This window comes from Chrysemys picta, chromosome 10 (genome assembly GCF_011386835.1).
Source record: "Chrysemys picta bellii isolate R12L10 chromosome 10, ASM1138683v2, whole genome shotgun sequence".
Classification (NCBI taxonomy): domain Eukaryota; kingdom Metazoa; phylum Chordata; order Testudines; family Emydidae; genus Chrysemys; species Chrysemys picta.
The window spans coordinates 87,346,497-87,370,575 of record NC_088800.1 but is presented as its reverse complement, the minus strand read 5'-3'; the positions used below and the strand labels follow the sequence as shown (position 1 = coordinate 87,370,575).

The following is a 24,079-nucleotide window of genomic DNA, read 5'->3' as shown; positions in this document are numbered from 1 at the left end:
AACAGGCACGACAGGGGAGCCCTCTCCCACCCAGGTGTCACCGGGGGCTGCAGCAGGCGAGCACAGGGGAGAAGCCGAAGGACCAAGGATGGGCCCACAGTTGGGGAGCGGGGTGCTGGTGCCAGGGGCACTGGGGGAGAACAGGGAGGCAGAGGAAGATATGATTTGGAGAGAAATGGTTCCAGTTTTGTATTATCTGACTCCCAAGAACCCAGGGCCGATATCCCAGGAGAGTTCCCCGTGATGCACAGCGTCCCAGGTGCATACTGGGAGACTTTTCTGTTCCAGTAGCAATGGAGTATACAATCTACATTGGAATGCTACTCCCACTCGGCACCTCAGAAAGTCAGCAGTAAAAGGGTTAAGATGCCTAGTTACTCTTGTTATACCTCTGCTACGTTTGTTTATAGACTGAATTCCCCAGAAGCGGAGCCTTTTTACTAGCGGATCTGCGGTAGAACCGTGTTATTATAGATTGCAAGTTCCTTAAAGGTCAGATAACACAGTACAATTGACTCATATTAGTGAGCACAGCATATCTCAACTTGGTATTTTACTAAGAAAACCCATAAAGCAGATTGTTTGTTGCAGGGAAACATACATTGTATAATAAAGTCACAGTGTAATTGTCTCCCGAAACAAACAATCCGTTTAGAAGAAGAACTCCCTGTAATTGTGGGTCCTCGGCACAGGTGCTCTGCAGGCGAGACATTGGGAGACTATTGAGTGCGGATATTCCAAGTATGTATTTTACAATTTAGGTACAGTACCTAAATGCATCGCAGAAGACCTAGCAAAGAAATAAACAACTTCCAAGTGTATTGTTGCGAGACAAATATTCAATACTTCATTTAACGTATGGTTTGCAGTTAGCGGTTAATCTCAGCCAATGCACAGGAGCCATGTTTCACACCGCTATTAAGGAAATGCAGAATTGATTGTAAGGATGATTGAAGATTTCTAAAGAGCACAATTCCCAAGCCAGTGATGCCCGGTGCTTTTTTTTGTTTGTCTGTAATCTACTCAGACAAATCCTTTTATCACGTTTATTTCCCTTCCACATTACAACCCATGTGATTAATTCCTTAACTTTGCCATCCCGCTTATCCTGCCCTACGCTCTCATTTTTCATCTGTTTAAAATGGGTTTTCATCTTAAATAGACGTATTTTCTTTTTAAGCTTCTTTGCTTTATGTTGTTATTAACAGGAACTTTCAATATGTCACAGCCGCTGAAACCTGCAGCAAAGAGATTCACCACAACCTGCCGGGCTGCTGTGGAGAACAGTCCTAGCCTTGGTTCCATAGTGGGTTTAATTAGTCACTTCACTTTCCGTTAGAGGAAGTTCAGGCCTTTTCCAAGTGTGACACACAAGTCTTGGGGACAGGAAAAGCACAGAGCTCTTTCGCCAAGAATTCCCACACTAGTTAAATCCATGTAGGTCCAAGTAGCTATTCTGAGCATTCTGGTCTAGAAATTCTCATCTGAGTCTAGATTTAATCTCATTAATGAAAAAGAAACCAGTGCTCCAGCTTAAAAATGTATTAGACACCGAAAGAAGAGGACGAGCTATTTAAAAAACTAAAATAAACAAAGACATCCTCTTTCATCCACCGTTCATACAAGTGTGTGCTGTTAACAACCTGGATGGGAGATGTGGAACATTGTGTGAATTCCCTCCCCGTGCACAGTCTAATTTTTAGTTCCTACAGAATACTATTGTGTTCCAGGCAAACAGCAGTGAAATACACATGAAAAAGCAATTAGATTTAAATCTAGTTTCCTCTTACTACCTTGCCTTTCCCTTTTCTTTACTTAGATTCTCTTCAATGTTGTAACTAATATGATTTCTGTTTAACGCAGTGTGAAATAAGAATGATTTATGGGTCTGTTAACATTATTCAGGTACCTGACGACATTTCAACCCCCAAAAAGTGCAGACTGCTAACAAAATTCTGGCATCCTGTATAATTATTTATATACCCTGCCCACGTAATCAGTGTTATTACGGCTCTTATAAAGCTTAATTTCTTTCTTTACATTGTGCGCTCCCATGCCCTGGAAGTCAAATTACACGGCTCCTCGATACAGTCCCGGTTCCCTAGTGAATATTTCAAACGTGGACGTTTTCAAATATCATTTCAATAGATCTCTGTGTTGGATTGAAATTGACGTTTCAGCACCAAGGAACTCATGCTTCAGTTTCAATAAAGACCAGTTAAATGTATTCCATCCCCACTGGGTAACGAAAGGTGCTGTGTGTTTAGGAGCCTTCTCAGAACTGACTCCAACAGGCCCCACTTTTAAGGCTATAGAGTAAAAATTTTCAATAGCATCTACGTGACTTAGGTGCCAAAAGTTCCCCCGGAGCCCCTGGGATGTGGCACTTGTGAACATTTTACCCATGGCCGCTAAACCAAGCCCTGTTCGCCGGGGCTCCTGTCTCGGCAGAAACAACCTTTTGAGTTTGTGGTTTTCAAGACTCTTCATTCATTCTCAATGCTGCCCCACATACATCTTGTGCCCTCTTGTGCTTGGCTCTGCAAACCGGGGCAGCCCCCCAGCAGCTCACCCTTCCCTGCTCAGTTTTTAAAATGTAACAAGGAGACAATGAAACACAAACTCATGTTTATGCCACAGAGGGAATTGTTTATTGCTAATACAGCAAACAGAACTAATTGAATCCCCTGGGGGGGAAATAAAGAGGAGCAAAGTATCGGTACGGCCCACCCACAGAAAGGACAAGCCAGGATCTGAATATTCATGGGCCAGGAACCTGCAAATCCTTGAATGCAAAACATCTTCAGAAATGTTTTTATTGCCACAGGCCGGGCATGCATGGGACTCAGAGAAAGCAAGCCTTGTACCGTTGCATATTTTTCAGAGTACTATTCTGAGCCAGATTCTATGGTCTATTAAGCAGCTTTGCACCTTTCTGGTAGCACAAAGCAACCTGAGAGCCAGTGTAACTGCCGGTGGTGGAGTCCCCATGTACAGAGGAATCCACAGGTGATATTAGTGTTAGTATAGCAGCTCCTGTGCCATTCATGCCCCATCAACTTGTGGTCAAAGGGAACCCCAGGGATCTCCACCTGTAGGAATATCCCCTGCGTGCCACAGGCAGCATGACACACAGTAGAGCAGCCTTGAGGCTGCTCTACTTTACATAAGGGATCAGACTGTGGCCTACTGTCCCCAGGATTGGGGCGGGAGGCCGCAAAGGCAGCCTCAAGCCATCTTTGCCTGTTCCGTGGGCTCTGATGCTGAGCACAACGCGGCTGGACTGGAGAAGCTGGCCCTGCGAGGGATTGTGCAGTTAATCACCAAGAACTTCCAGCTTCACACATACCGCCAATTAAACCTGCCACTTGCTTTTTGAACTCACTGCCATTTGTGCCCCTTCATTTCCAATGGCAACACAAATAATTAAAGTACAAGAATCCTACATTAATGTAACATTAAAGTTATTCATTAAAGCACCGACAAGTCCAGCAATGAAATGCCAACGGTCTCATGGTCAGTTCAGTGACGAAGGATCTCCAGAGTCTGCCCTATACATTTAAAAACAGAGTGATCAGTGTTGTGCCGCTGATAGCTTAGCTATTAAAATGCACTTTCACAAAGGGTGACATGACTAGGAATACAAGGTACGTGCAGCGCGGCCACCGAACGTTAATACGACAACCTGGGTTTTTCCATTTCCCCAGCTTTGAGCACTGAGAGACGCACCCTAACCTCATCCTAACGTCAGGTTTTTTATTTTAATTTCTTTGTCCCCCTGAAGAAAACAAAGGAACAATGAAAAGAACATGAATAAGTCTGAGGAGCTATTGGACTGGCCCCATTTACAAACTCCATTTGGAATCCCCAGCGTTGCTCTTGCAGGGATGAAAAGAAGAAGAGACGAAAGGGAGTCGTCAGAGTAGTAAAGTTCCCCATGGGAGAAGCTTCTTCTTGCAGAGGTTAGAAGTTCTGCACGGGGAAAGGCTCCCTGCTTCCTCACCAGCCATGAAGGGAGTGACGCAGAACTCAGCCCCTGTGCACAGACATCTACCCATGGAGAACTGTTTATATACAGCTTGGCTGAAGGTTTTCAACCAAAACAGTAGCTATGACAGTGATGTTGGTCCCGAACCTGCACAGAGTTTATTGCAGGATCCAAGTCCTAAGGGTGAATCTCTGTGCCAAAGGCCATCACCATGCCTGTCTACCTGTTAAGCACTCAAAATCATTGGCCTCCGTGCACAGGTGTGAATTTCATCCTTAGCTCCAAGGTCAGTACTGAAGCTCTAAACACTAGCTTAAGCTAATAGGCATATGTGCAAAACCACCCTTTTAAGCACTTATCTGACTGTTATGTGAAGTAGGGGAAGGACCTAGAACCCATCCAGCAAAAAAACCTAGGCACATGCGTTGTCCCATTGGCAAAGTTATGCATGTGCTTCAGTGTTATGCTGTATGGGGGGCCCTAGTCCCAAGAGAGCAATAAAATGCCACCGCTTTATGTTCATCCACTTTTAAGTTACAAATGAACAAATACACACCTTTCAAAGGCTCTTTCAATGGCAAAGTATTTTCTCACCATTGCAAACTGCAGAAACAGCTGCAGAAATCTTCCCTCAAACTTTCTAAACAGCCACCCCTTGGTAGATGCCCACCATGGACCATTTCAACCCAACATGAAAGGTTTTCAGAAAGTTCTGAGCATATAGAAACAAGGTTATAATGAAACACCCTGATGTAACTATACCCATGGCAAGTGACTCTTGCCATAAGGGTTGTGACAGTCTAGCAATATGTTTTATCAGCCTCAGAAAATCCAGGCTAGCTTTGAGCATTAAATCCAACCTATTCCCACCGTTATCATTAACTGTTAGAATATTTGTATTAAACATTTTACAACCAAATAGATTCCAATTTCATGGTGGACTAGATCACAGAAATGCCTCTTTTAATCTTTTTAATTCTAAAGAGGTATAAAACTTTAATATTTCCTAACGGAGTGTTACATTTACTCACATCTCACAATATCACTGCAATTCAGGAGCAATAAAAGTCAAACTAGCATCAGTGTGATAAGCTTGCAGCTGTGGTTGCAAAGTTCACTCAGTTAACCTAGGATAGCAATAGCTTCCCTTCAATGAGTAATGATGCAGAATAATATTTAGATAAAGATAAACCCTTTTTGCATAGGAAATTGCATTATGATTTGTGGGTCTTGGCAATTCTCAGCTAGATGTCTTCCTTTACCAATGAAGTTATTGCTTCAGGCATTTTTCCATGGTGCTTTGATTGTTTTCTTTCAGGTTTCCAGAGGATTTGGAGCGGAGTAAGGAACCTTTATTGTTCATGATGTAGGCATGTGTAGTGCATCCACAGGGACAGGTCATCTCCCCGGCCCAGCTTACTCATATGATGCAATGGCTGACATGAGTGTGGAAGGGGGATGGGAGGAGACGCACAAGCAGCAGCTGCTGTTCTGAACCCAAACCTTCCATCCCGTGTGCTCTTAGCTCGCCAGGGCTGGGCGGAGTTCAGGCACTGTCTGTCCGTCTCTGGCCCGGGAGGCAATCTCTCCAGGTGCAGAGCCTGTGTCTGATAACCCTCTTGGCAGTGGGGACTCTACAGTCTAGTTGCCTAGACCCTGAAACTAGTGCCAGCTCTCCCTAGTTTCCCTGGTAGCTGCTGTATGCTCCCAGCGCTCCAGGGAAGCTGTGGGCTTGCTGGTTTACTGTTTGCCCCTGCAGGGACTACATGACAGTGCAAGCAAGTAACACACTGGCTCTGCAAAGGAATTTCCAAACACACACACACACACACTTTACTCTTAGACAGCAAACGAGACACACAGATCTATGACAAACCTGCATGCAGAACCCTACCTCAGCACCCTCACCACACCAAGAGCCCTGGGGGATTTGATCAGTGTCTTTCCAGGGGGTCCAGCAGGATTCCTCCTGCCCAGCCATGTCTGCTTCTGGCCCTGCTCTGCTCACCTTTCTCATGGCCAGTGAGAAAACCTTTTATAAGATTCTGCCCGCCCCCGCCCCAGCCAGGTGATTCTACTTGGGCACTTCATAGCCCTTGTCAGGTGATCTGTTGCTTGGTTACCAACTCACCTAGTTAAACTGGACCAGAAGACGGAAGGCAAAAGGCAGCAGTCTAGGCACAGGTGTTTGTAAAACAGAGCTTGTCATTTGGTACTGCACTCACCTGCCATGTCCTCTTTCCCCTCACATTGCTCGTGGGTGTGAAAACCCCTCGAAGGGACGCTCCTGTGGTTAAAGCTCTGGGAAGGAGGCAGAGAGAGGGGATGGGCACTGGACACGGCCTCTCGTATCCCACCTTGAACAACCAACCTTATTGTGGAGTTTCCAGGGGTGCTAACTGCAGCATTAAAGCCTGCATCCCCCAGCTCTGTGCTTCTAACCCAAGTCGGGCTGGTGGGTGGAGGGCAGGAAGGCACAAGTGTGGCTATGAACTCAATGGCAACAGACAGAGACTCGGGTAGCTTAGTTTGCTCCATTTCTGGTACCATGCCATACAGATTAAGCAGCATTCCTGTTGGCCAAGAGGCTGCACTTTATTTCTTGGCCCTTGCCATATCACTTGAATCAGGTTTACAAAAAGCTAATTCCCCTTCTGGTGTAGCAGGGGCTGGTATCCACTGGCTACCATCACATCTTTAATCCTGCATTGTTCTGACTGCCCATTTCATTCCAGGATCATGGCCTTTCACATGAACACTGTCAAACTCCTCTCTGGCTCTCAGCTCTCACTAGTAGCGGTTAAATCCACTCACTTTTTTCTTTATTTTTGTGCTTCGCGGCCATATAAACAGCACAATGCCATCCCTTCTTCAACCGTCACATGCTAGCAGCACCTTTGTCCCATCAGCGTGTACCGCTTACCCTGCTGAGGCCCAAAATTAGAGACAGGAGAGCAGTGATGGCAGCTGGGATTAATTTAGGTGAAACAAATAGATGGGAAATTAGCTCGCAGGTTAGAGTGCTGACTTTGTACGCAAAAGGTAGCAGAATCAATGCCAATATCTCTAGGGGGAAGAACCAAATGGGGATAAACTACTGGCCAATTAGAGATCTCCTCCAAAAGAAATGACTATAAAATTCACGGTTTGTAATTGGGATTAGAGCTGAAAGTATAATTTACAATTAATTACTGGTCCGGCTAATTTACCCTTTTTCTGCACACATCATCCAGGCTGTGATTTCCTCCAATGTATACATTTTTGATTTTTAGATGATATTTTTAGTTCCTTGTGGTGATGGCAAAGTGTTCCCCGCGAATTCAGTTTCACAGCAATGTTACTTCATTGCAATTGGTCAGAATGTCACATGGCTTTGCTTTTGTTCCCTGATTGGATGAGTGCAGGATGCATACTTGACTATGTGAATCCAAAATTTGGTTTCAACAAATGCTTCTGTACGTGGGTCTGAAATTCACTTTCCATGAACCCCCTGCTTGTCAAGGTGAATTACACAAATGTTCAGGGAGTGTGAATGTAGAAAGGGCAGCGACATGGTTGAAGCAATGCTATTTACACATGTGGGAGAATAGTGATGGAACGTCAGTTGTGTTGCTTGTCCATCTCTGTGTGGGGTGGAGGTGTATGTGGGTCCAAAACATCAGAGAGTTGTGAATTCTGGCTCTTGGCCTAAAGAGCCCAAGGCCTTTATTCATTCATAACAGAACGGGCCAAATTCTGCTGCAGAGTGGCTCCATGGATGCAACTAAAAGCAAATTTTGGCTCAAGATGTGTTCCAACAATTTTCCTAATGAACACAACACCTGGCAGTTAGTGCTTTTATCCAACGTCCTGTGCTGCTTCACACGTTCTAGAATGTAGCTTCAAGCTCTTTGCCGATTCGTCTTTCCCATAAGCCTCCTTTACTCAGTTTCTCTCAAGCACTGATTCAATTTGGAGCTGACCGACTCCAGCTGGGGCCTGAGCTAGGTATACCTAGCAGGACATTTTGGGAAGAACTTAGCTGTAAAAACCACGCTGAATTTTACATCCACCCCAGGCATTTTGGGCCTGTTTATATTGCAAAATAAATTCTTTCAAGTTACTGTACTTCACAGGAGAGTTTGTCAAGGTAAATGCCATCATTTACATAAAATGTCACTAGCGATTGTAACTATTAAAGCAATAAAGAGCAAGTTTATGATGCTTAGATGTACAATCTGACAGGGAGAAAAACAGCAAATCTTGCAACTTTTACTAACTGGTGTGGAGATTTTGGGGAAAAAAATTGGAGATTTACAAAAATAGATATTTTTCATAAGTATGATTTTTTTCCAAAGCCTTCAAACACTTTGCTTTTTAAATACTCTTTCAGCATTGAAATGGCGACTAACTAAATGCAACTGTAGAGCAGAGACCTGGACGGGAATAAAACACCCAATGAATGTTGTGTTCACAAGCGGCAGTTGGTTTTGGAGTCTCGATTGCAGTAATTAACAAGGTTTGCCTAAGAGTGCCGCCTTCCTGCTGCCAACAAGGAGAGTCTCACTCGGAGTAATTAGTGAGTTTCCAAACTCCACCATGCTCAAGGGCCTTCCAGCAGCTGGGAAAAGGGAAGATGAACTGCAGGTAGCCATGCCACAGCCAGCGCCACACTGGAGACCACGGATCAGGAGTCCCAGCTAGGGAATCCAATTGCCTATATGTTCCCCTCATGCCAGTGATTCCCCTTGGCTTCAGTGGGTGTAGACTCCTAGGGCTGAAACTGGCCTTAGAAAAATCCAGAGACTTGGTTCTCTAAAGGAAACAATGTTTTCTGGCCACATTAAAAGCTCCGGGATAGCCCCCTAATGTTGACATTAAGGCATTTTCTCAATATGTCAACCAATGGTTTATATTGACACGGTGCCAAGCGTATGCTGGGCCCTTCACAGGGAAATCAAATGACGAGGTCTCTGCCCCAAAGCGGTTACAGGTTAAGGCCCTGATCCTGCAAAGACTGAGGCTGAACTTTCCGCCTGTGAATGATCCCACTAAATTCAATAGGAAAGTGAGACATCGGTGTAAATCTTTGCAGAATTGAGGGTTCAAGGTTTAATCCCGCAAATACTTATTCACATGAACAACCCTTACTCAGCCAAGTGGCCTCACTGACTACAATGGGAGCAACTCCCATGTGTCAGAACGACTTGTGTGTGTGAGGACTAGGTCATAGGCGTGATCCTGCCAAGTGCGGAGTGCCCTCAGCTCCCACGGAAGTTAACGGGTATGCCGCATCTTGCAGGATTGAACCCTATATCCTCAATCTGAACAACAATAATTTTCCCCTTGGATGAAGACATTCAGATAGCCTGTGATTTACAATAAAACTTTGAAAAGGGGCTGAAAAGCAATTTAAACAGATTCCAATGCTAAATAATCCTTGGGGAGGAAACGAATAAAATGGACTGCTAGCTATGTATATGCCACACTGAAATTACAATATCCACACTTAATGCTTTGGAAAGTTTGATATTGTATGTTCCTTACTTGAACTCAGTGCTAAATTCTCAGCCATTCATTCACACTCTTACCCTTCTCAATTCATTGAAACCACTTCAAGCAAAAAACATTTGAAAGAAATTACTTCAGCGTGTTACACCGTGAGCAGTGAGAAATGTCCCACATGAGCCTGGCCGGCCCCAAAAGCAATACAATTTCTGCTGAAGTGCATGATATAATAACTCAGGGAAAAGAAATCCCCATGACAACAGGAGGAAAAAGAGATCCATGAAAAGCAGAGGATTCAAACTGCTCTCAATAGAAGGTGTCACCAATCTGTGGTGGAATTTTCACTTTGAAAAGCAAAAGCCTTTGCTCTTAACTTTCTTTGTAAACCTGTTGTTCCTCCCTTCCCTAGACCACAGTTTTTACAAAGCAGAACATGCCTCACTAAATCAATACATGAATAGGGGTCAAACACATCATTTAAACCCAGAAATGTAACCAGCTGATTCTTTTCCACCGTGTTTTCCAAAGGGGCTCAGTCCTATTTCTGGGTTTCCTGTTGTGCCCTTTGCTGCAGCCGCTGCATGGCCGGTGTGAAACGGCAGTCACACAAAGCTCACTCTGCAAACTTCGATCATACAAATGACAAATCGTTAGAAGCAAAGCACTGTGGAATTTCCTCTGTGGATTACTGAGACCAATGCTCCAAAGCTTCATTGTTCCCACATACGTATATTGATGTGTAAATCGTTCCAGGCCTGGCAGTGTGGCGCTGGTCCCCATCTGGCAAAAAGGTGTTAGAAGAAACACAACTTGACCTTTTGGTGGTTGTTATTTATCTTCCAACTTGTAACTCCATCATACCCTGTTTAAGGACGGCTTTGGGACAGTCATAATCCAACAGAAGGGACTTCAGTTTGACAGAGCAGGGGGGACCTCGCACTCAGACCTATATCTGCTTGTGCTCATTGGAAGCGTTGCTAATAGAGCTCTGACCTGGATAATCAGGGGGTCGTGGGGGAAGGATGAATGCCCCAGTGAACGGGTACAGGAGCAGAGATGGGGCAGGCATAGCCCCCTGAACAGGTAATCAGTCAGAAAGCAAAGAAAAAATGCTTAATTGGGGAAATCTTTAGTTGCTCCTGTTTGTGGTCGCTTACAGATAGCCGAGATGATGACCATGACCATGACCCCGCAAGCCCATGCACAGCACCCAGCGGGGAGCACAAGGTCCTCGTGTTGCCATGTGAGTGTGAATAGAGTCTACGTGTGGGGAGAAGCACAAGGCTTCATCCTCCACTCTGAGTGCAGGAGGTCTCAAGCCCCATGCTTCTGCTCCTTCCCTTTCCAGAGTGCAGGGCACAAGGGGGTGGAGCTTGGACGAGCAGTGGGTGTGGCTGAGGAGGTGGGGGCGTGACCTCCGTCATGCTGAGGAGGCGCATAGCTCTGAGCTCACTGAGGTCTGGTTCCTCTTAGGAGGCCGGGAGGGACTCTGTGCACCGGGGCCCCCCAAGGCCCTTTCAGCAGCAAACAAATAATAAATCTAAAAGGGGGCAGGGGGAGCAGCTTGGCGCTAGCGCTGGCCTTCCAGCAGGAATGGGTGTTCCCGCATCGCTTGCCCTGCGAGCACGCTGCCCCTTGCTCTACATACGCTCCCCTTGCCCTGCAAGCACGCTGCCCCTTGCCCTGCGAGCACGCTCCCTTTTGCTCTACATACGCTGCCCCTTGCCCTGCGAGCACGCTGCCCCTTGCCCTGCGAGCACGCTGCCCCTTGCCCTGCGAGCACGCTGCCCTTTGCTGCGCAGGGCTGAGCTCAGTGTCTGCGGCCGGCGTGGGGATGCTGAGCGCTAGGTGCTGCTCTGTGGCCATTAGGCCATATGACATTGAAGCGAAGCCTGATGTCTCCCTACATCCCTCTACCTGAAACAAAACAGCAAGGCTAAGAGAAGCCAGGTACCATCTTTGGGAAATGTAGCTCTCCTGGCCTAAGACCTGGGCCAGACCTGTCTGCACCGGCGTAGAGTCACCTAGTAGCTCTTGGTTTGGGAGCAGATCCAGCCCCCAGCTGAAGAGGCTAACGTAGCCTGTGGGAGACCTTTACTCATCCCCGCCCCCAACCTCTCAGCAGGGCAAGAATAGGGAATTCCAGGCACCTTGCCAAGGGCAGAGTCTGGCCCTTGGCATGCACAGTACAGGCCCAATCAAAAGAGCATTGACGTCTATTACAGTCCTTCTGTCAATTTTCGTGAGAACTGGCTACAGAACTAAGTGGGGTGTATACATATACATGCATCTCTGCCTTGCACAGGAATGCACAAGAGAAATATGCATCTGAAATAACAGTAGGCTCATTCTTTTCCCCCCGTGAGAAACAGCACTGATATTATCCCAGAATTATTTGCAGGTGCAAAATTGTGCCTCAACATTAGAGGCTACCACGGAAAATCAGGTCCTAAATGTTTAAGGAGAAATGAGAGGTGATAGTCTTGAAATGACCAATGTTAAAATGGGGTACGTGTGTGTATAATTTAAAATTCATAGCCCAGGGTAATCCCAATGCAGTGTAAGGGGGGGCAGCTGAGTCACTGCATTTCAGCCAAAGCCAACTCACAGCAGGACCTGGAAAAATCAATCCCCCTTTCCTAAAGGATCAGAAGTGCTGAGGATACGGTATACACGGGAAAGGCCTTTCACAGAGAAATACAGTAGTTACAAAGTACCAGCAGTCTCCCACATCATTAGAAGAAAAGCCCCATCTATCTATCCACCCTATAGTGCCCCTCAGCGCTGAATGTCAGCCCTAGTGGCGGTGATTTTATTTTCTGAATATTATGACACGGAATAGAGGGGTATAAATATTACACAGCAGCACAACAGTGAGATTCAAACAGCCCAGGATTAACACTGAGGTGACCAAAGGCTATTGCTATCTGATGGCTGTTCGGGGCCCAATGTGAAATGAGTCCATGGTCTCAGTCCAGGGTCTTTAGCCTTCCTTGCCCCTACCCTCCTCTCACTTCCCCTGCTGGCAGTCTGAGCAGAGAGGCCCCAGGGACGCATGGCCATGGAAACCAATCTACCTGAAAGGTAATTCATGCTGTTCAATCTGCGTGGATACAAATCGCAGGTCACAGGAGTACAAACATTGTACGAGTGTGAAGCACAGACCACTGGCCTCTCGATCAGCACAGCCAGGGATGGGGAACACAGAATGGTAGCAACAGCAGGGAGGCAACAAAACCTGCTCAAATGACAATAGTGCACGACAGTCACTACCCAAAGATGCACTAGTGCAGGGGTAATCCATTCTTTTTTGTCAAGATCCAAATTCCTTGGTCAAGGTATAGATAAGGTCCACACTCCAGAGCAACATCTTTTCACACTGCAATCACAATAATGATAATAATCAGTAAATAAAAAAGGGTCTGGTGGTCCGGATTTGGCCCATGGTCCGCCCGTTGTCTATCCCTGCACTAGTGTAGTGGCCACAGGGGTGTGGTTTAAAGAATCAGTTTCTCAATCCCAGTGCAATTGCTTCTTGGACCAACTGGTTCGGAAACAGATAATTCCTGAAGCAGCTTCTTGTATTATTCAGGACAAGGATCCCTGATTTATTGGTGTTATTAATTATTTATATGACTGTAGCATCTGGGGGCTTTATTGTGCTGGGCATGTTACAACCAAATTAGACAGGCCCTAGCCGAACAATTTGACAGCCTAGAAAGACAAGACAGACAAGGAACGTGCATTTCACCTTCCCCAGGAACATAGGCCCATTGGTGCACGTGCGAAAAGTTAAGCCTAAAGGATTGAGGCATAAGAGGGAATGAGCCATGAAGTAAAAGCAAGGTTATAATTATGAAGACACCATAGCAGTTCCTTAGTTAAAGTTGCATTGAGAGTTTCACTAAAAGGATGAAAGGTCTTCATTATGAATGAAGAATATAAATTTATCATATCCTCCCCATACTTACAGCACTTACTCTTAACAGTACCAAATGAATTTTCTGAGAATTTACCAGTAAATCTGTTAGTTATAATCATTTTAAAATGTCTCCATTTTGATTTTTATGAGTCTAACCTTTTTTTGGATCCCTCTAGCAAATTAATTCCTGAAGTTTGAGATCTGAAAATTCACTGATTTATAGATTATTTGAAAATCTAAGACACAGGAAACATGCCCTGGTTATTAATGTGAAAATATTGGATTTAACATTGCTAGTCATAAATGCTGTATTTACGTTATGAGGCCTGTCATATTTTGTTACAAATGGTGCATTTGTTATCAAATGGATGCTACAGACTCTAAACTTTCATTTAAAAATGTTTCTAGCCTTTTCAGATGCCAAGATAACCTTGAAAGCGTGAAGCTTCCTGAACCTCCAAGCAGCTGAAACAATAGCTCTGAGATCCATGAACTGTCCCACCCTTCTCAGTGAGCTCCTGTGATACCTAAAGTTGACAATTTAAATGCCAGCATGATTAACTATTTCTTTGCTGATCACACCTCGCTAATGTACTTAATGCTCTCCCAGACCAGGGGCGGCTCCAGGCACCAGCACAGCAAGCGCATGCCTGGGGCAGCAAGCGCGGGGAGCGGCCTGCCGGTCGCTGTGAGGGTGGCAGTCAGGCTGCCTTCGGCGGCATGCCTGCGGGAGGTCCGCCCGTCCCGCGGATTCGGCGGCGGGGACGCTGAAGGCACAGCACCGGCGGACCTCCCGCAGGCATGCCACCGAATCCGCGTGGCCAGCGGACCGCCCGCAGCCACGCTGCCGAAAGCCGCCTGACTGCCGTGCTTGGGGCGGCAAAAACCATAGAGCCGCCCCTGTCCCAGACAGTGACAATGCCCCACATGCCCTCAGCCCAAGTCCCCAAACCTGCTTCCATGGGACAAGTCCTACAATGCAGGAACAGGCTGCAGGTGCCGCATGCTGAAAGCCGATCTCATCATTTTATCTGATGCTGTTTCTACATGAACCTCTAAATGAGCAGCACAGGGGCTAGTGTGCTAACTGTATCATTCCGCTAGTATTTCATCCACGTTTCAATTGAAATGAAGCTGCAACAGAGTGCCAGAGATTTCGGAGACTTCGCCACAGAATGCACAAGAGACAAATGTTTAAAGAATACAAGAAACAGAATATCAGTGCTGTTTCTCACGGGGGGAAAAGAATGAGCCAACTGTTATTTCAGATGCATATTTCTCTTGTGCATCCAGGTCCAGCGTCTTCTGGAGTACGCGGGGTTTTGCCAAAGGGTTTCATAGTAGATGACAAATGTTTAAAGAATACAAGTTTTGGCATCTAACACTGCAAGATGACAGGTGTATCCGAGCTCCAGAAATGACTGTGGGTCCATCCTCGCTGCAGAGTTAAACCAGGCTATTAGGTGGGGTTGGCCTTATTCTGGCTCTCATTCACACACACGCCTCAGCTTTACCCGGGCTAGCTGGCCCATCCTGGGGTCTAGACTAACGCATGAACATGGCTTACCTTTGGGCTGGCAACCTGCCCACTTTGCAGTGAGGATTCAGGTTAAGCCACACAAGTGCTGACAGTCCTCCGATGCCTTCTCACAATTCCCCCGTGTGCCCAGAAGGACAGACAAGTTCTCCCACAATTCACTAGGAAAGAATCACAGAGCATCACATCATGCTGCAGCACTACGAGCCCCCAGAAGTTCCAGTGCTAACATGGATGAGCACAGCAACTGTGTGGACGCAGTCGAGTCCGGATTTGCAGTGTGGCAGCTCACACCCTGACTAGGGCAACCCCCGTACTCAGCCCCGAGTGCTGGACACCCAAGTTAATTCTGCAGTGAAAGACATTCCCCTGTGTTGACTGTGGGAAAGTCTTGGATTATAAAAGCACCGAGTACTGACTAAAAATCCATGGCAATTCATATTTAGGATTATAGAAAGATCATGTGATCTAGAAGGGTAAGGAAGGAATGAAGAGGCATCAGTTAATTTCCACTTTGATGGAAATGAAGACCTCATGACCTTTGACAAACCTCACAATGATTCACTGTGGAGCAAATCATTTTGGCATTGTAGAAGGGATGCAGTTAGTTCTCTTTATCATGAAGGATAATATCTACTGTTAAGTACCAATGTCTCCGATAAAAGAAAGAGGTGAAACTGAGAACATGCAAAAGACATATATGCCAGAAAGAAATATCACTGGATTGTTAAGAAAAAGAGAGGCTAAAAATAGATAATGCTTCCCACAAACCCTTAAATACAACTTTTAATAGCATTCAAAATACATCCTACATTTAGAAAAAAGAAAATCTAGGAAATTCAGCAACAGTTAACTTACACTGAAGGCTATGAATGGAATTGAAGGGAAGATGTACCACTGAACAAATCCCTGAAACATCCTAACACTAAAAAGTGTGTGGAATCACCAAATCGGACACCTTAATCCTGAACAACTCCATGCAGCCTTAACTCCACCTTAAACATAATACATCAGTACACACGTAGGAAGATTTCAATTCTGTAATTTCCACATAAACTGTAACCCTGGCTTTCGAACTCTCACAATCAGCACAGATCACCCATTCACATAGCTTTTCCTAAACCTAACAGAAAACAGCAGACTCTAGAGAACCGGTGTCACCGATTCCCTACATAAAGTGTATTTTGCACTAACTTCAGCTTCTGGAGCGTCATAAGATATAATCTCATGTAGAGTGTATTACAGCAGTCAAACTCAAGGAGACAAAGGCATGACCAACTGTAGCAAGATACACAGCCAAAAGAAATAGCTAAGTATTATTATCCCCATTTTACAGATTAGGAAGCTGAGGTATGGGGAAGTTAAAAGGGAACTGGCTCTAGGCCATGTCGGCAGAGTTTGGAGTAGAACATAAAGTTATTGTTTCCTAGGACAGTACAGTAATCACCAGAACAAACTTTCAACAATGAATGATGCAGAGAAGGCCAGTAACGTGGCCCCATTTTCCACCCCATGACACTAGAAAATAATAATTTGATAGTATTAAAAGGCAACAGTTTTAAAATGGACAAAAGGAAGCCACATGTTACCAAATGTGTAAGTATCCCGTGGAACTCACTGCCAGAAGACATTAATGCAAGTAATTCAAGAAGGTTAAAAACAGACATTTATGTGAATATGAATAACATCTGCAATTTCTCTAGCTAGGATACAATTGCAAAGACTCTCAACCTTCATGATGCAGGACAGAAGCTCCCCATCAGCTAGGGTCAGGAAGGAATCCCCTTCATGTGTCAAAAATGGGGATTTAGGGCTTACTCTGAGGCACTAAGGATAGCTACTAGATGTGTCTCCTTGCTGTCTTCCAATATGGCAATTCCAGCTCAGGATTGAGACGAAGATCTGCTCACTGCTTGCGCTGTGGCTGCTGGTCGGGTAACCAGTAGATTTCAGTGCCCACTAGGGTACCTAGATGTCCCGGTTTTATAGGGACAGTCCCGATTTTTGGGACCTTTTCTTATATAAGCTCCTATTATCCCCCGCCCCTTGTCCCGATTTTTCACACTTGCTGTCTGGTCACCCTAGTGCCCACAGCTGTTGAGTCCAACACCATTCACCAGCACTAAAAATGAGCTTAAATAAACCTATGAGAGCAACACCACATAGCTACAAGAATGACAAAAAGATCTGAATACTGTTCTGCAGATGCATACCTGTTTGTGCCTTTCGCTCCAAGGGAAAGCTACGCTCACTCCCCGGCCCTTTTCTCCCAGCTTTACTTTCAAGATGAAAACACAGCTGCTTGGCATATTCAATGCTTGATCTTCTTCCGCCTATTTTGAACAAAACCAAACCTCTCTACACCCCTATCTTTAGCTTCTTTCATCGAGTTTCTAAACTTGGTCTTTAAAGAAAAGCTTTCCTGGGTGACAATTAGGTAAAATAGGATGTTGGCTGTTTGAAATAAAGTGTGCACAAAATAAAATCACTTGAGCCAGTCCTCCTCATGTCCAGATGTTGATGCAACACACACAGCCTTTGACAGCACACAACAAACAAGCTCTCAGACAAGTACTCTCTGATTGCTGGTCTCCACTTCACTGGAGTTCCTCGGAGAATCGCTGGGCATCATAATAAAGCCAAGCAATGCCACAGCAAATAAGTGTTACTGCAAACACTTTGCTTCCAAAATTTCTGAGGAAACCTGCCTGAAGATGATCACATCTAAGTTAGTGTTGACATGAAAACCTCACACTTTATTTTTATTTAAAAAAAAAAACCAGCTAATTCAAACAGTTGTTAATTTTTTGCCTCTGAAACTGAAAATGTTCCTCATTCTTTCCAGCTGTTCAGTCAACTACCCTAATGAGTGAAATAAAAAGCCAGGACCTCGATGTTTTAATCATGACTATTTCCTATTTGGAAAGCAACAAGCACAGTGCGGGTACTGCCAGAAACTAAAAAATAATATCATCAATAATTTTCAAGTTAAATTCATGATTTGTGTTTTCAAGTTTTGAGATAAATATTTCAAACCAGTGAACATCGCAATTAGTTTGATATGTTGAAAGAGCAAAGAACCCTCCTGATGAATTCAGCCTGTGTTCATATATTGGAACAGGTTAAAAGGAGTCTACGTTAAACGTTTTAAATGTGTTAGATCAAACGGCAATACCAAGAGTAATTCACACACAGAGCTCAGTCCAATCAATTCAAAAACTTCTAGCAGATGGAACTTGTTGCATAGAAGGAATAAATCTCCATTTGGGAAGTAAATTCAGGATGCTGTGGCTTGGATGAGGAAAGAATCCTTGTTTATTTATTGTCACTTTAAAACTGCAGCTATCACCTGGGCTTGCAGGCTTGTTTATTTCTGTCATTATTAACTACTGAACAGTCTAGATTTGTATATTGCAAGTGCAGCTACCCGGAGCAATCTGTTCAAATCTTCTGTGTACTGGGAGCCGCATAAAATGCATTTTTTATCTATTTCTGGCATCTCCATCAGAACCCTGTATTTTAAATAGTATAATAGCCAGTAACATTAATTATACAGTTATTTTGCCTGCATTTAAATCTGTTATTGCACAATTTGCCTCCACACCAGGCATTAGCTGCTCTGGGGCCTCATCTGTCCCCTATATATTGTTTTGATGTGGTTAACCAATCCCAAGGTGCCTGCAGTTGAAAGCGGAGGGCATGGCTGGGATTCACACAGATCCTGGAGACAGTACCTTGCTCAGGTAAGCTGCCAGGTAGGAGATGGGCAGACTTGAGCCCGCTGTTGGCAATAAATAAGTAAGCAATAGACTCAATGTGAGAACTTCTGCAGGGGGGGGGGGTTAGATTTTAAATACACAAAAACCTGCAGGGTGAGCCACACACACACACCAGACACAAACCCACAAAAGCAAGGCAATGGCAAGTCAAGCCACTAACAACTCACCCTCTCTTCTCCTCAGCCCTGGGCACAATCGTTACTAATACCCCGCCCCAGGCTCTGTCCCTGAGGGCTGGGCTGGGGCTGCCTCCCACCGCTACAGCCCCTGGTACCCAGCACAGCAGCCAAGCGCCCCTCAGGCCCCAAGGCACAGCCCGCCCCCCCAGGGGCATGAGGCCAGAGCCTCCAGAGGGTGGCATGGGGTGAAGGGAATTTGCCACCTGCTCCCAGGGCGGAGCCGATGGTGCCTTAGGGGAGCGGGAAGGAGCCGGAGAGGGTCCCGGGGGGAGGGCTACAGGCAGCGCAGTGGAGCCAACCTGCCCGGGGGCTCTCTCCAAACAGGCCAGGGAGAGCCCGGGCCCAGCCCTTCCAGCCAGGAGCGCTCCCCCCCGGCCACAGGCCCGGCTCCTTCCCGCTGGGGGGGCGCAGGCTGCCCGCTATTGGCCCCGCGCAGGTGTCTCTGCCCCCGGCCGCCCCGCCCGGCGCTCACCTGTACCACTCCAGCCCCTTCTCGTAGTTCCTGTCGAAGAAGTGGGGCTCGACCCCCACGGCGCGCACGTCGGGGTGCGCCCGGATGGCCTCCAGCAGCGCCCGGGTGCCCCCCTTCTTCACGCCGATGATCAGGGCTTGCGGCAGCCGCTTCTCGCCGTAGTCCGGCGTGGTGCTGCCCGCCCGGCTCAGCTCCTCGTCCGTGGTGCTGGATTCCTGCGGGTCCCTCTCGAAGGCGCCGCTCTGCGCCGCGATCACCTCGCCGGGGGCCAGCGCAGTCCGGAGCCAGGCGGCCGCCGACACTCCCGGGCGGCTGGCGTTGCTGGCCCGAGTGGGGGGCGCGGGGGTGGCCGAGGAGCCGCGCAGGCCGGCGGGGGAGCGCAGGGCGCTGGGAGCCGGGGAGCCGCGCAGGCCGGCGGGGGAGCGCAGGGCGCTGGGAGCCGGGGAGCCGCGCAGGGCGCTGGGAGCCGGGAAGCCGCGCAGGCCGGCGGGGGAGCGCAGGGCGCCCGGGCCGGTGCCCCCCATCAGGCTGTAGCACAGGTAGGTGAGGCACAGCGAGAGGCTGCACATGCAGAGCAGCTTTCGAGCGGGGGGCCCCTTAGAGCCGCGCCCGCCCTGCGCCCCAGGCTGGGCGGGGGGGGCCATGACTGCTCCCCGCTCCTAGCCCCGCGCACCGGGCGCACATGGTGTCAGCCGCCGCCCGGCAGCCCCGTGTGCATGGGGCGCCGCTGCCCTCCCGCCCCGCAGCCGCCGGGGGGGAGCCCCGCATGGCACAGTCAGCGCGGAGCCCCGCAGCCCCGGCGGTGCAGCCGCCTCCAGCCGGCCGGGCGCATGGGGACCGGCTCCGGGCGCATGGGGACCGGCTCCGCGGCGCGCCCGGGGACGCTGCGCTCTGGCTCCGCCGCCGCCGCCGCCTCGCACTGTTGCAGCCCGAGTTCCTGCCGCTAAACTTTGTGCCGAGCGGGAGGAGGAGAGCGCGCTCCCGGCGTGGGGAGAGCCCGCCCCCGGCACGGGGCGGCGGGGAGAGCGGGGCTGGCACCGCGCCTGGCACCGCGCCCCGGGCCGGCCTGGGGCTGAGGGCAGCGCGCCCGGCGCTGGCAACGGAGATGGAGAGCGCGCGCCCGGGCAACCTCGCCCCCGAATCCCCGCTGCCCCCCTCCCCGCCCCGCAGCACGGGCTGTCCCCGGTCCCCACTTGCTGCCTTACAACTCGTGTGCCACCCAGCCCCTCCCTCCTGCCGCGCCAGTCTGCCGGCTGTGCCCCCCGCCACCCTGCCCCCCAGCCTCTGCTCCTCCCTGCCCCCCAGCCTCTGCTCCTCCCTGCCCCTGCCCCCCAGCCTCTGCTCCTCCCTGCCCCAGCCACCCTGCCCCTGCCCCCCAGCCTCTGCTCCTCCCTGCTCCTGCCCCCAGCCTCTGCTCCTCCCTGCCGCTGCCCCCAGCCCCCCTGCCCTCCAGCCACGGCTCCTCCCTGCCCCTGACCCCCAGCCTCTGCTCCTCCCTGCCCCTGCCCCCCAGCCTCTGCTCCTGCCCTCAGTCACTCTTCCCCCGCTTCTCCCTGCCCCCCGATCCTGCCCCCCAGCCACAGCTCCTCCCTGCCCCCAGCCACCCTGCCCCCCAGCCTCTGCTCCTCCCTGCTCCTGCCCCCAGCCACCCTGTCCCCCAGCCATGGCTCCTCCCTGCTCCTGCCCCCAATCACCCTGTCCCCCAGCCACGGCTCCTCCCTGCTCCTGCCCCCAATCACCCCGCCCCCACCCTCTGCTTCTCCCCACTCCTGCACAGCTTCCCCAGCACTGATCCCTGCCAGTCTTTGGAGGACAGGGCCTTTCCCCCGCTCCTTTGCAGGCTTCTGGGGTGACTGGCTGTCAGCCCCCATCTTCTGTCTTTGGGGGCTCCAATCAGGGGCCACTGTGACCCCCAGCCATAGGGGAAAGGCACCTCCTCTTTCATGAGAGGAGGCTGGGCCCTGCCCCTACAGGTGGGGATTCCCTCTGCGGGGAAAAGCCCGAAGATGGGGCTAGACTAGATGACACCCCCCCCATGGGCAGGAGAGTCTGTTCCCCCCTGGGGTAGAGCCCCCCCCAACCCAGGAGCTCTCCTCATCATGACTAAGGAGGCACCGTCTTCCCATGGGACGCAAGGGGATGCAGTGGCCGTCCGTGTTTATCCTTCAGAAATACCGATATGGGGCCCTGGACCTGGTCCCCGCAAGGGTGGCTTAGTGATCTCCGTAGAGGGGCGACTCCATCAAAGGCATAAAATTACCCTGATCCTCCTGTCCTTCGGGATGTCAACAAGAGGTACCTGGTCTCCTCCGAGAGCCCCATCCAGTAACCTCCCTGAGCTGACGTTCGGGGCGAAGGGAGGGCCTCAGAGGTGTGCTTAGCTGAGCCGCTCCTGGGGTGTGTGGACGTGAGTTTGTTGCATTCGCCACCTTGCCCTGGAGTCTGTTGGTATCTTGTAGGTACTTATCCTGTAGGAGCAGAGCGCCTCGCAGTCTGTGGTGTATTTATCCCTACAACCCCCCGGGAGGCAGGGCAGGGCTATTCCCTGGGTGTACAGATGGGTCCTCCCATCCCGCAGGGTCCTGGTGCCCGAGCTCCAGCCTGAGCCCAGAAGTCTGCACAGCAGTGAAACAGCCCCCCAGCCCAAGCCCCGCGAGCCCCAGCCGTGGGTGTCTAGTTGCTGTGTATACGGAGCCAGAGAGACTAGTGATATCTGATGGAGCAGGGAACTGACCCCTAGTGCCCTAATCGCTGGACTCTCCTTCCTCCCTACATTGCTGACTTGACTCAGTGGGGATCTGAAAGTGAACATTAGGGCCCAGCTTTTGAAGATGCGTGTGCCGAAGTGCACACACCTGAGTTGGGACAGAAACCCCCCTGCACGCTTAGGTACAGCTGCATGCTACGCCTGGCTCGTGTGTACACACGTTTCTGGGCACAACCACAATGCCCATGTTTTCAGCATTGAATACTATGAACCCCGGGAACCTCAGCTTCACCAAGGGGGAGAAGAAAATACACCTGAAGACAGTCGCCCCTGCTCAGACTCCCGCGGGTCTGGAGCTGCTCCACAGCCTATCATGCAGGCTCCTGCAAATGGGCTTCAGCATCAGCCTGGCTGGGGGGCGGGGGGGCTTAGTTCCCCTGGCACCTTCTGCCCAGAGATAGGCCAATCTTTCACAGCGTGGGGCGGGACAGCGGGGAGTGGAGTCTGACTTCTCCACATCTTGCTGTTAACACACAATCCCAGCAGGGCAGTTTGTCTGGGGAGATACTATTGGCATCTCTGCCTTTGTCTGAGCCCAGGACAAGAGCAACCTTTGGAGGAAAAAACCCCCCATTGTTGAGCACAAATATTAACTAGATGCCCAGTGCCAAGAAAAAAATTAATCAAATAAGATGAAGAGCATTGACTTTTCCCAGAGTGAACCAAAGCTCAATGCTGCTCTCAGCTGGACATGTGTTCTCTCAGTGCAGCCTCAGTTCAGATAAAGATTACTCCTTTATAATATATTTTTTATGGTACACTTGAGGCCTCTGAAAGGCAGTCTTGTGTCCTGTAAATCATTTCCTGTAACTAGTGGATTCCTTTTCAACTGCGTTACAGTTATGTTAATATTACGGGGCTAACCTGGGCTGACAGAAGTAAAGCCTCGTCTCCCTTCCCTCACAGCCTTGTGCCTCAGTACTGGAGCGAATACTCGGCTGAGCACATGCAGGGTCCGTGAAACACCTGCCAGAGCCGAGCGTGGCCATTGGCAGCAACATAGAGCTTGGGAAGCCAGCAAGGTTGGGCTGGATGACTCCTAGCCTAAGAACCACACTGTCCTTCTATCTCTGCCGTGACCAGGTGCATTCCAGGGGGCATTTCTTTGGGGGCGAGGGGCATCTGATGCAGAAGTGAGGACAAGCAAGGTGAGACCAGGATTCAAAGCCAAAGGTCCTGAAAGCTCGGGGGGGGGGGGGGGGGGGCTGCAGTGCAGCCCATCGTAGATGGAAGTGTGAACTGAACATGCTAGATACAGCTCCACCCTTCCCAGAAGTTCTGAGCAGAGCGGTTTTAATCTGCTGTTCTGGTTTAGGAATGGCTTTAGCGACTCTAACCATCCTTAACCTAAATCCTGTGTAGTTGCTGCAATATGAGCGTAAGCAAATCAATAGTGCAACTGCTCTTTCCAGAGAGAACTGGCACTGATTGATCAGGCCTTGGGAGAGTCCAGCCTGCTGGTTCCAGCCCTTCCCCCTCACTCCCCACTTGGAAGCTATGAGCATGGTGTGAATGCATCAGAGCTGCCAACTCCTGGGTGTGCAGGGCGCACAGTGATGTCTTGTTATCCTCCATACTGAACTGGACGCCTGCTGGCATTCTCGGGAGTTGGTCTCCAACATTAATATGGAGATATCTCCTCTTAGATCAGTGCTCGGATATCCTCGGAGCTTCTCGGAGCTGCTTCCGCACTCGTTTTTCTCTGATTTAAACTTGGAGAAACCACTGGGCATCTATTGGAGTCAATAACCTAGTGATGGACTGAATCTGCCAGCATCCTGCCTGAACCACTGACCGAGCAGATTATTCATCTCTGCACTGACGCCACGTGTGAAAAATCTTCAAGGCCGTGTTGGCCACATGCAGTTACTCTGCGGCAGCCATTTTCACCTGTGAAATGAGGATTTACCCTAGAGGATGTGGAAGTGATTTTGAAGCTCCAGGATTA

At 49.0% G+C, this 24,079-nt stretch overlaps 1 protein-coding gene across 1 annotated transcript in view; it reads right to left on the bottom strand.

Moving 5' to 3' along the window:
- Positions 1 to 20,427, bottom strand: part of HS3ST4 (heparan sulfate-glucosamine 3-sulfotransferase 4) — a 113,739-nt gene extending 93,312 nt beyond the window's left edge. The window contains exon 1 of the mRNA XM_005288873.4: positions 19,365 to 20,427. Within this exon, the coding sequence (XP_005288930.3) occupies positions 19,365 to 20,008 (644 nt within the window). The 5' untranslated portion in view covers positions 20,009 to 20,427. The remainder of the gene's footprint in view (positions 1 to 19,364) is intronic.
- Positions 20,428 to 24,079: the final 3,652 nt, after the last annotated feature.